At 43.6% G+C, this 11,331-nt stretch overlaps 2 protein-coding genes across 2 annotated transcripts in view; one reads left to right on the forward strand and one right to left on the reverse strand.

Moving 5' to 3' along the window:
- The window catches only part of VSIG1 (V-set and immunoglobulin domain containing 1), a 29,866-nt gene extending 23,127 nt beyond the window's left edge, over positions 1-6,739 (forward strand). Inside the window, exon 8 of the mRNA XM_090060077.1 lies at positions 1,129-6,739. Coding sequence (XP_089916203.1) covers positions 1,129-1,315 — 187 coding nt within the window. The 3' untranslated portion in view covers positions 1,316-6,739. The remainder of the gene's footprint in view (positions 1-1,128) is intronic.
- Positions 6,740-6,877: 138 nt separating this feature from the next.
- On the reverse strand, positions 6,878-11,228 carry PSMD10 (proteasome 26S subunit, non-ATPase 10). The gene is made up of 5 exons (XM_090060078.1): positions 11,081-11,228; positions 10,903-11,001; positions 8,727-8,873; positions 8,457-8,623; positions 6,878-7,234 (listed from the first exon to the last, which is right to left on the reverse strand). The coding sequence occupies exons 1-5, from the start codon at positions 11,192-11,194 to the stop codon at positions 7,081-7,083; spliced, it is 681 nt and encodes a 226-aa protein (XP_089916204.1). The 5' UTR covers positions 11,195-11,228; the 3' UTR covers positions 6,878-7,080.
- Positions 11,229-11,331: the final 103 nt, after the last annotated feature.

Genomic DNA, 11,331 nt, shown 5'->3' on the forward strand with positions numbered 1-11,331 from the left:
CCAATCTCACCACCAGCAAATCTGATCAGCTTATGTTTTGCCAGGTGCCACTAGAATATAATCATAGTAAGAATTAGGGTTAGTGTTCTAAAGTTTCATAGTTTCTAGGGTCGGAAGGGACCTGAGCAGATCATCTAGTCCGACCCCCTGCCATGGCAGGAAAGAATACTGGGGTCAAATGACCCCAGCAAGATGTTCATCTAACCTCCTCTTAAAGACCCCCAGGGTAGGAGCCTGCACCACTTCTCTTGGAAGCTGGTTCCAGACCCTAGCCGCCCTGACTGTGAAGTAGCGCCTCCTGATATCTAACCTAAACCTACCCTCTGCCAGCTTGTGACCGTTATTCCTGGTCACTCCTGGCGGTGCTCGGGGAAACAGTGACTCCCCCAATTCCTGGTGATCCCCCCGACTAGTTTATAACAGGCCACAAGATCCCCCCTCAGCCTTCTCTTGTGGAGGCTGAACAGGTTCAGGTCCCGTAGCCTCTCCTCATAGGACCTGCCCTGCTGCCCCCTGATCATACAAGTGGCCCTCCTCTGGACCCTCTCCATGCTGTCCACATCCCTCTTGAAGTGCGGCGCCCAGAACTGGACACAGTACTCCAACTGCGGCCTGACCAGTGCCGCATAGAGCGGAAGGATCACCTCTTTGGACCTGCTCGAGATGCATCTGTGGATGCATGCCAAGGTGCGGTTGGCCTTCCTAACTGCCTCTCCACACTGCCGGCCCATGTTCATCTTGGAGTCAATGATGACCCCCAGATCCCTTTCCGCCTCCGTGCTGACAAGAGGGGAGTTCCCTAAACTGTAGGCATGGTGCCGGTTGTTCCTCCAGAGGTGCATCACCTTGCACTTGTCTGTGTTGAAACCCATCCTATTCTCGTCCGCCCACCCTTGTAACCTATCTAGGTCTGATTGTAGCCTGTTGCTTCCTTCTAGTGTGCCCACGTCCCTCCACATCTTAGTGTCATCAGCAAATTTGAACAGGGTGCTTTTTACCCCTTCCATCCAAATCGCTGATGAAGATGTTGAACAGTGCGGGCCCAAGTGTTCCTTTCGGGAGGCTCTTTTGTAGATAGAATTTTACTTGGCCATTAACCAGTCTAAATCTCCTCCTACCTTTCTGCAGGCCAATGACTAAGAAACAACAGACCAATCTGGAATATGCTGACATCCCCAGTGAGGAAAATATACCTACTGCTGCAGCTCCGCTGACCAACACAACAAATGAGCAGTCTAACCCTGAGGAGGCTACTGCCCCTGGAATACCTGAAAATGAGGAAGTGCACGGAAGGGAGACGGAAGAGATGAACTAAACTGCCACTGCAGTTTTTCTCACCAGCTCTGGACCTCAGCAGCTATGTTAGTATTGAATTAGTACCGCAAGTAGTGGGGGTTTAAACCCAGAAACCTGCCTTTGTGTTATGAACCAGAAGGCAGGCTTCCAACGAACGAAGTGTGTGTATCACAACATACATGTTTAAAATTGATTACTGCATTCACTGTCTAGCAATGGCCACATATAGCTATGAATGTAGCATGTCTCTGTACATCCAACCTATTTTAGATTATCAGAATAGTTTAGAAAGCTGCAATTTGCTACCAACAGCCAATCAAAAACATACATGAGGTGTATAAATCCAGAGCACTTGTAAATAGAGGAGTCTTTTCAGAAAGGAAACAGTCAGACATCAACAGATAAATGTGAGGTATGCCACAAGCAGAGAACTACAAGAGACCTACCAACTTAGCCAGGACCTTCTAACATCTGAAGATTGGATCTTTCACCTTGGAATCAGTGGGATTTAAAGAATGTAGGAGCAAACCATGAAGTCAGATTCAGTAAAGGACTTCTGCAGAACTTGGGTGCCTTCATCCAAAATCAGAGTCCCAAAAGCCCACACTAAACTTTTGCCTAACCCTGGAGCATCTAAACTTCACGTGTTCCAAAGTTCTCCAAATGGCTGGTGCTGCATCTCCGTATCCATCCCCGTCCTGACAGTTTCTAGCCTTGAGCACTTCAAGGCAAGTTCATGATTGCAACCAATCAGGATCCAGAAATTGGGAAACCATCTAGGTCTCTGCAAGGGGCTCAAGATGACAAGTGTACAACAAGAAAGCCTAGCATATACTGATAAGATTGGGCTCTTCAAACTGCAGTTTCAGCTTCCACTTTCCTTTGAAATATGTAGGAGAGAGGGGAAATGCTGCTGCACCCCTTCTGTATAATTGCCTAGGAAGTAGGAGACCAAAGCTCAGCACCTTGCTCTCCTTGTAGAGATTCAAGTTTCTCTCAGTGGGCTAGAAACAGATCCCCTCTTGTAGTTTCTCTGATCCAATAAGCTTTGTTGTTTTTTTCTTTCTGCACCAATGTACAGGATGGGTAAAGAGTGATTTCACCTATACTAGCCTATAGCCTGGTGGGATCAAATACCTCCAGGGAACAGGGAACTGAGCACTTCCAGTACACGTGCCCTAAGCCACCATGCTATTATATAGAGGTAGGACTTCTGTGCTCATGTTCTTTCATACACTGGTTGAGACATCAGCTCAACATCCCACAGCTGTTTGCAGCATTTTTAAAATGCTGTTGTGCCCTAATTGAAAATTGAAAAGGACAGAATTCCAACACTACTGAAATGACACCAGGATTTCACACTAAGATTTCCAGCCCCCTCCCCACCTTTGTAATCTCTAAAATGGGGGACAAATTTCAAATTAGTCTTGGTCCTTAATTTTAAATGAAAGCTTGCCCAAGCAAAGATTAAGCCTGGACCTTTTACATTTTCTGTTAAGGGTAACAGGTTTCCTGTAACTACATCTAAAACACCCTGTGAACATGACAGCCTGAAACATTCAACAAGCTCAGTAGTAAAAGAAAAAGTGACAAGAAAGTACCTCTAACTCGTTATGGCTGCTTGCAAATATTAAATAAAAAAAGCAGCACTTTAAATTAAACTCAATGTGCTCCCACGTGGAGCCTAGCACATGGACAGAAGAGACAGTATGTTAGTTGAACCTGGTTTGCCTGATGTCTGTATAGATCAGGAACTGTAGTGGGGTATTTTGGCCCTTGTATCTAATAGCTGATTGAATCAACTTTAGCTAAAAGCAACAAAAAGCCCTGCTAAAGTTCCTGATCTATACAGAAGTTGCACTGCTGGGCTGAAGTAACGTGAGGCTCCTTCCAGTAAAGTGCTTTTTTTTTTTCAGTATCTGCAAGCAGCCTATGTGATATTCCTTATCAAAGGTGAAAGTGCTTGCTAATGAAATATTTCAAGTGAATTACCAGGCAGAGGGAGCCCTCTAGCTGTTTTAAAAATCACATAAACTTAATTAGCAAACGTGTCCATTGCGACTGTGACAGATAAATCCTAGGCACCCTTTTACTCCACCCATCTTGCAAATATACAAGGAATTGTACCAGTGACCCTATTTGTAACCACTTTTTTATTCTGTAAACAACCTCTTTTCTTACTAGCATGAAGTCTCAATTACTTTTCTCTTGACTTCCCCCCAACCACTTACCCTTTAGTTCTTGTACACATTCCATAATCATACAGGTTAATACCCCTTTTTTTCTCTACAGCACTTCCTTAATATTGTCAATCAAGTTAAGTAATTAAGGCCTACTGAGTTAAATACATTATTTAACTGTAAAGGAAATAATTCAGATTGTATGCATGTTCCTGAGACTGCTACTGTTACATATTTGCTGAACATAAAACATAAAATAAAAAGGAAAACGACAGTATTTAACAGTAGTTCTTGGCTAATATGAAGACTAACTTGTGTACACCGAATCATATTGGGTGATGGGAGTAAGGGGATAGAGGGATTTTTCGTGCATTTTATGATATGTAGAGGCCAAATGCATCTTATCTTTCTAGGCAGCATTCCTTTCCAACAGCGATTGCTCCATCTTAAAATATTGTCTTTTATAAAGCACAAAGAAAAAATGCAATTTACCTTTTATTGAGCATCTTAGCAAATCATAAGCCACGTTAATAACCATGGGTGCGTCTATGTGTGTGCTTTACTGCGCAGTAAACTAATTTGCTGTGCAATAAAGTGCCAGTCTACACATGCACAGCAATTAGGCTGGTATAGACTAATTTACTGTGCCATCAGATAGTCCCATCAGATGCAAGTACTATCTAACAGTGGAGTAAATTACTATGCTTAAATGCACGTGTAGACAGCGGGGCCCAGATTACTTTATTACAGCTCAAATTATGTTGTAGGTTTATCCGGTCGCATTAACTGAACATGTAGACACACCTTATTTGTCCATCGCAAACCCATGGATAGCTGTGTGAGTGGCAAGATTAATTTTTCAGAATATACCTTTGAGGTAACAGACTTTGTCGCATGGCCCAATTATTTCCTCCCAAAGAAAAAAGGAAAGTTATGATGTACAGTAGGTAAGATATTCAGTAAGATACAAAACATTATCTTCTGAGGAAGAAAAGGACTAGAGAGAGTTGTGGCAATGTTTCTTGCCCTTCACAGATCAACATTGAATACCACCTCCAACACTTAACAGCTCAGGATTTTGACAGTGATCTCCACTTTTCCAATACCACAGCAGATGCAAAAGTCCAAAATTGACCGACTTGCTGTTTGTATCCCTTTTCCACTTCCAAGGGGCTTTAATGACATGGAATAAAAGTAGCAATACGCAGGTGGGAGAAAATACTGTCAGTGGTTATTTAATAGCTTCACCTATCTGTTTTCCTGATCTACTATATTCCATCTACTAGCAAAATCCACAGGGTTTTCATGACTCAATAGATTTTCCTCCTATGTCCAACAACTTTGGGGGCTTTTGAGTATAATTTCACTTCTTTGTAAAAAAATTACTTATTATTATAGATGCTAAATGGTTTCATGAAGTCAAAGGGGGATTTCAGGTTTCAGGCTTCAAAACTGTGAACATTTAAAAAATGACTATGCATTCTCAGTTACTTTGATTCTACATTTCTCTCTCATGTACCGTAACCTCTTAAAAGGGTGCTAGATAGGTCTGAAAAAAGCAGAGGTCTTATGAACCAGAGAGTCAAGACAACAGAGTCCTCAATTCTGGACAATTTATGGAATTTTATACCAGTAAAAAGTGAAAGGTAAAAAGCGTAGAAATAATTCTGCCTCTAACCAAAAGCACTGGTTCTCCCCCTCAAGCCATTTTGTATGTCAGCATCTTAGTATAGAGAAACTGGATCTTGCTACATGCTCTTTGAGAACTTAAAATGCATGTTGTTTTCTAGTGTGCACATCACTTTATATGCAAGCATTCAACTCGAGAATTTGTTTGGTTACAATTTAATACTTGCTTTCTGTTTGTAGAAAGCCATATCCCTTGTACATAAAGAGTTTTTATTGTTATTAGTTTTGAATTTTTCCTGTAGCCAAAAAAACATTTTATTTGCGCCACCTCTCCGCTATCACTTTAGTCTAGCAATATTTCTGCTGATCTGTTATCTTTATGCCCATACGACATACAGTAGTTTAGCTAATGATGAGATTCCTTTGTTAAATGCAAGTTTAATAAAATATCTGGTGTTACAACAATATTGTTGTTCACTACTGATTCCTTATTTAAAGAAAATTCCCCAGACTAAAAATAAAGTACAAGCCTATATCTAGTTGTCATTAGTAGTTTCACCAACATCAGTTTAAAGGAAGAAAGATCTCATTTCCTTATGCCAGGTTCTGTATTCACATATAAATTTGTAGACATTAATCCATGCAAGGAAAGATTCATAGAAAGTTAAGTATAACTCTGTGGTCACCACACTGATGCAACTAGGGGTAAATTGCCTGGAACTTCTGATGTGATTATCATTCAAGAAGCTAATAGTATAGAAGCCAAAAATACTGAAATAAATGGAAATCACAGTCTGTTCGGTCTTTCCTCTTCATGTTTGGAAAGCCAGTGAAAGAGTATGTTTTTAGGACAAAGCACGTTAACTTAAATCCATGTTCATGAACAAACATCTTCCAGAGTCAGCCCCTACATTTTTACCTTGCTATACAACTAACCTGTTAAATAAGGGTTATCTTGGAGAGTTAATATAAAAATAAGAAGTACATACATGAAGAATGAAAGTATTAACATTTCAGAAAACAGTACGTAGCAGAAGTCACAGCAACAGCAGTAACACAAGTTAGATAAAAAAGAGCTAGGAAGAAAAACTGCAACAGGATTCAAGGCAGTACATCCATGGGAAGACCCAACATAGATATTCAGTTGGATGAAAGATGCTCTTAAAAGCAAGCAGGTAAAACAAAGCCACAAGAGGAAAGTGAACAGTAAAATTAGATAGTGGTTTGCCACAAGACATAGTGGCAAAAGAAAAGGCAGTGATTATAGGACAGTATCTCAGGAGAGGTACTGTTGGCCTGCATCTGTTACTGCAAAACCTTCACACTGAAGTGCATGATGCAGATTACAGAACTAGAGAGACCCAATAGTAACATTTAGAAATAAAAGTATTCACAGATAAGCCTAAAGAAGTGAAGAATGAAAAAAAAAATGCAAACATATAAGAACAGTCTAAAAAGAAAAGGAATTATCTTTAACAACCTGAAACGAAATAAGAATTGGATTAAAACCATAAAAGAAAAAAGTTAAATAAAAAAAGCATGTTCAGAGTGTGGAACAGACATCAAGAGCGAACAGAGTTTAAGTGGATCAAGCAACAGCACAGAACATGCCACAAAAAAGCCTTGTACTACAGACTGGGGGAGGGAGGAAAGAGGCGGTGAGGAACCAAAAAAAGAAGAAACAACAAGGATGACCTGATAGGATCTTTTCAAGTCTAAATGATAAGAGCCATAATGACTTCAAGTGAAACAAAAGTGCAGAATACCGAAAATACTTTAAAAACTGCTGAACTGATTTAATTACTAGTGAGGGAAGTAGGTTGGCAGTACAAATGGAAAAAGTGTAGGTTTATACAATTATCTGCATTATTATCTAGGCCATCACAAATAAGACGTAAAAATATTAAAGTTACAATCTTAAATATGAGTGCATCAGGAATGGAATTAGAATAATATAAAAGCTCAGACAATACTGTTAGCCATCCACCATTTTCTTAAGTATGGCTCCCAGGCCACCTTTTGCCACTTTCAGTGGGGTCATTTCTTCTTTATTCTCAATGTAAATACTTGAACCATGGGACACCAACAACTTTGCCTCATCCACTCTCTCTTCATCACAGGCTAAATGGCTGTAACAAAAAAAACAAGAAACCCACAATCACTGCCAATCTACTGAGTTTATAGCATCAGTCCCTAGGAAGTGTACAGACAGCCACAATTATAATGCTGGGAATGTCCCCAGAAAGTCAAAAGAGAACAACGACGTGCAACTAACCTAAAATAAACCCTTAAAGCCTGTTGCCCAGTCTCTTTACTGCCATTAATAACTTCCTAAGAGCTTTTCTGAGGATAGTAGATGTCAAGATGAAGGCCTTCACTTTAGCCCTAGACATTAGCCTTGCTGAGCACCAGTCAACTTTGGAGAAGTCAAAGAGTTCCAGTTTGTGAGCCTGAATTACATGAGGCCTCAAGAAGCAACCAAACTAAAATTATGGGACCAGGATCTCATTCCTCAGTTATTTATAAAAGTACATTTTGTGTTGGGATACAAAGGTTTAGCTATATTGTTTGATATCTCAAGACATTTAGAGGTTTACACAGTGAACATTTTTTTTTCAAACGGGAAAGAAAACTGCAGTATTGTGCCAAGTCAAAGAGCATTAGATTACTTTTTTTAAAGTCTTACTTGACGCTACTACATTATAGAAAGCAAAAATTAAATAATTCCCAAAACATTAAGTGTGAAATCCTACTCCCCCCCCCGGAGTTGATTAGAAATCTTCCAACTAACTTCATTGGGGCCAGGATTTCACTCCAAGCAACCCATACTGATACCATGCTAGAGATGTAAATTTCAATTACTGGACTTTAAATCTACTGTTTACTTGCTTAAGACAGTTACAGAAAAGTTCCAAGACCAGGTCTGTCCTTCCAAGATTCTTTTACGCTGCCCTATGCAGTTTTTATATTTATGGCATGTCTGGAGTGTTTAACAAGGCAAGACGGTCAGGACTACAAACAGCCTAGCTTTCTCCAGCATTCAGACTGTTGGCACAAAGTCTCCCTCTACAGGCAACTGAGCATAATTGTTAAATTACAATGTTTTGTTTCTCCTGGACATCATATAAGAGAAGAAACTCTAATATATCTGGAAAAAACAATCTTCATCATAAATTAAATAAATGTAGTAATGCATCTTTTGCTTCCAGTGGCTTTTACAATTAGAAAACAGGGAGATACTCTCAAGTTTTCTAAAGGAACAGAGAATTTTCAAACAATGCTTGCAGGTGAAGTAAAGACATTTCCATAGAGGTAAGTTAACATAAAGCATTCAAATGGAAAACCACTTACAGAGGTGTGTTCCCCTCCGAGTCCTGCATGTTCACAGATGCACTGTGCCGCAAGAGGACCCGTATCATTTTTAGGTTTCCTTTGGCTGCTGCTCTATGTAATGGAGTGGACTCAAAGTGATCCGTTGCATCTGGATCAGCACCATTCTCTAACAGCATGACTGCAATCTGAGCATATAAGGAAAGAAAAGGCAGGAGGGGAGAAGTTCCCTTAATTTACCTTGTTTAAAAGAAAAAGATAAGCAGGGCTTGCTAACATTTGAAACCATACCTCTTCCCTATTTTTGGAGGCTGCATAATGCAGAGGGGTGCAGCCATTCTGATTGGCCACGTTCACCTGAGCACCTCTTCCAATCAGAGCTTTCACAATTTCATCACGACCAGCTGAAGCAGCAATGTGTAGAGGGGTCCAGCCAGCCTGCAAAAGCAAGAAAAGTGTTTAAAACTGTTTAAGCCAGTGATTCTCAACCCAGATACTGCAGCACTCTGTAGTGCCATCAGATCTTTTAAAGGGTGTAAAAAGCTAGGCAGATAAGGGTAGGCTCAAGCTTATCCCTGCCTGGTCAATCCCCCACTCCCACTTCCTAGCCCCTCTACAAGGAGGTAAACACTATTACACATGCATTAGTTTTTGAAATTGGGTGCATTCATTTCACAACTGTTACGAAGGGGGTGTCTCAAATCCAGTGAGGGGTACCTTGAGACTAAAAAAGGTTGGAAACCACTGGTTTAAACTTTACAATTTGGAGGGGGAGAGAGCCAAACCATTTTGCACAGTGACCACCATTCCTAGGACTCCAAGCAGTCAATGAAGTTGGTGCTAAAGGAATAGAAGACCTTCGGGTGTGAGAATAACTAGAATAAAATTTAGCAAATAAAAAGGGAAAGATGACAAATTGCTTCTGCGTCAATCACTCCTGGGAAATTAGCCCCGCTGAAGTCAAGCACCACTTCCAGAACAAGTATTAAGCATACACTAGAATGGCAGACAGATGCTACTGCTACTTGTCCCTGGGGAATGGCCATGCCACATGCGCTCTGGCACATGGCAGGTTACCCTGGTGGGTTAGGGAAGCTTGGGGCCAGCCTTACCCAGGGTCCTGGGGTCTCAGGGAGCTGGTGCTCCTCTACCTGGGACCCTGGCCAGCAGCCCGACCACAGCTCTGGCCAGCCAGGCTCCAGTTTCAGGGGGTATGTGCTGCCGCCATGTGTGCTTCCCTGTTTGTTTAGGGGGTTTTTTTGTTTTTTTTTTTAGTGTGGGTGTTTTTTGACCCCAGGGTCAAATCTACCCGCCCCATGTTGCAAGGCAGCAGCACAGGGAACTCTTCCATGCGAGGGATGTGGTACCGCAGATGGGTCTGTGGTGTCATATACTGCACATCTGTGCTCGTCCAGACGAGGCCAGAGAGGGGGAGAATGCTGTCCCTTGGACAAGGTAGGCTGCTCTAAGCTGTGCTGCCTGTGCTCATTTCATTTATAAGCAGAGATGTAGTTAGCTATGTTATTTTGGAGTCAAGCAGAAGGCAGGACAGATTTGCACCCTACAGACTAACCACACACTTTTCCCTGAGCTAGAGCTCACTTCTTTGTATGCTGAAAAAAGGGTGCTCCAGCTCACAAGAACTATTATATATGGATATATACATACACACACAATATACACATAATAGTATATACCACACACACACATGCTGACTAGTGTTTTGTCCTCAGCCTATCTGTGTGGGTATACGTGTGCATGCACCCAGGAGCATCGCAGACTGAGTTCTCACTACCTATATAACTGAGTCTATGTTTCACATGCATGTGTGTATGCACCTCTGCCCCCACATCTCCCTCACCCCAGGGCTGCTTTCCCCCACCCCAAGCACATCCCGCCGAGCTCAGGCTCTGCGTCCTGCTGGATGAAGTGAGCAGGGGCCCGGCCCCCGTGTAGCTGGACCGTTTTCAGCTCAGGGTGATGGAGCTGCCCCACACCAGCAGTGGGGCAGATGGACCGACCAACACCACCATAAATACGAAATTATTGTATTGGAAGCTTGAAACGATAGTATTTGCCAGAAAACTACTGCACGCTGAAAACAACACAAATAAGTCTGCCAATAAGACTTCTTCCCATTTCCTTTCTATCGCTCACGGTAAGTCGCAGCAAGAACCGGGTGAAAGCTGAAGCATTTCTTTATTCCCAGGCCAGCCCTCATGGGAAGGTGCCGACAGCGGACCCAACCGCAGGTGAAGGCTCCTGACGTGGGTTGCACAGCTGCTGCACCAAGGAGCAGCCCCAGACGCGGTGGCACATTCGGGCACTACGCGGTGCAGGGCGGGAGTTACCGAACAAGCGGCGGTTACCGGCCAACCGGCACCGCCGCGGGAAGGGGGGTGGCCAGCGCGAGGGGCGGAATCAACACGTCACCGGCGCAAGTTGTTGGGGGGCGGGGCGGACTTACATCGTCTGGGGGGCCGACTGGCGCGCCTAGGCCCAGCAGGAAGTCGGCGACATCGGCGTGTCCGGCCGAGCAGGCCCAGTGCAGAGCGGTGCGGCGATCCTGCGGCGGGAGCATAGTCAACACGGCCTGAGGGAGGCGAGCCGCCCCGGCACCCCGCCCCGCCTCGCCCCCCGCTGACCTGGTCGGTGCGCGCCACCAGGCCGCGGTCTTGCAGCAGGCGGGCACGCAGGTCGTCCAGCCGCCCCGCGTAGGCCAGGTTGCACAGCTCCACGTTAGACACTGAGCCCTCCATGCCGCCACGCCGCTCCCGCCCCTCGGGCCAATCACAGGGCGGCTCCTTCCCGCCCTGCCAATAGGCGGCCACACCGCGCCGCGCCCAGCCAATGGGCGGCCAGGCCGCGCCTTCCTGCCACCGCGCGCCTGGGAAAC

The sequence above is a fragment of the Crocodylus siamensis genome, chromosome 8 (genome assembly GCF_052110815.1).
Source record: "Crocodylus siamensis isolate JL-2025a chromosome 8, ASM5211081v1, whole genome shotgun sequence".
Taxonomy (NCBI): domain Eukaryota; kingdom Metazoa; phylum Chordata; order Crocodylia; family Crocodylidae; genus Crocodylus; species Crocodylus siamensis.

What these genes read in the sequence shown, in the direction of transcription:
- PSMD10 (XM_090060078.1), bottom strand. Translation starts at nt 11,194, where the DNA reads ATGGAGGGCTCAGTGTCTAACGTGGAGCTGTGCAACCTGGCCTACGCG. An exon ending in TGGTGGCGCGCACCGACCAG is followed by an intron (nt 11,002 to 11,080) that starts GTCAGCGGGGGG and finishes CTCCCGCCGCAG; the next exon opens with GATCGCCGCACCGCTCTGCA. An exon ending in CAGTCGGCCCCCCAGACGAT is followed by an intron (nt 8,874 to 10,902) that starts GTAAGTCCGCCC and finishes TTGCTTTTGCAG; the next exon opens with GCTGGCTGGACCCCTCTACA.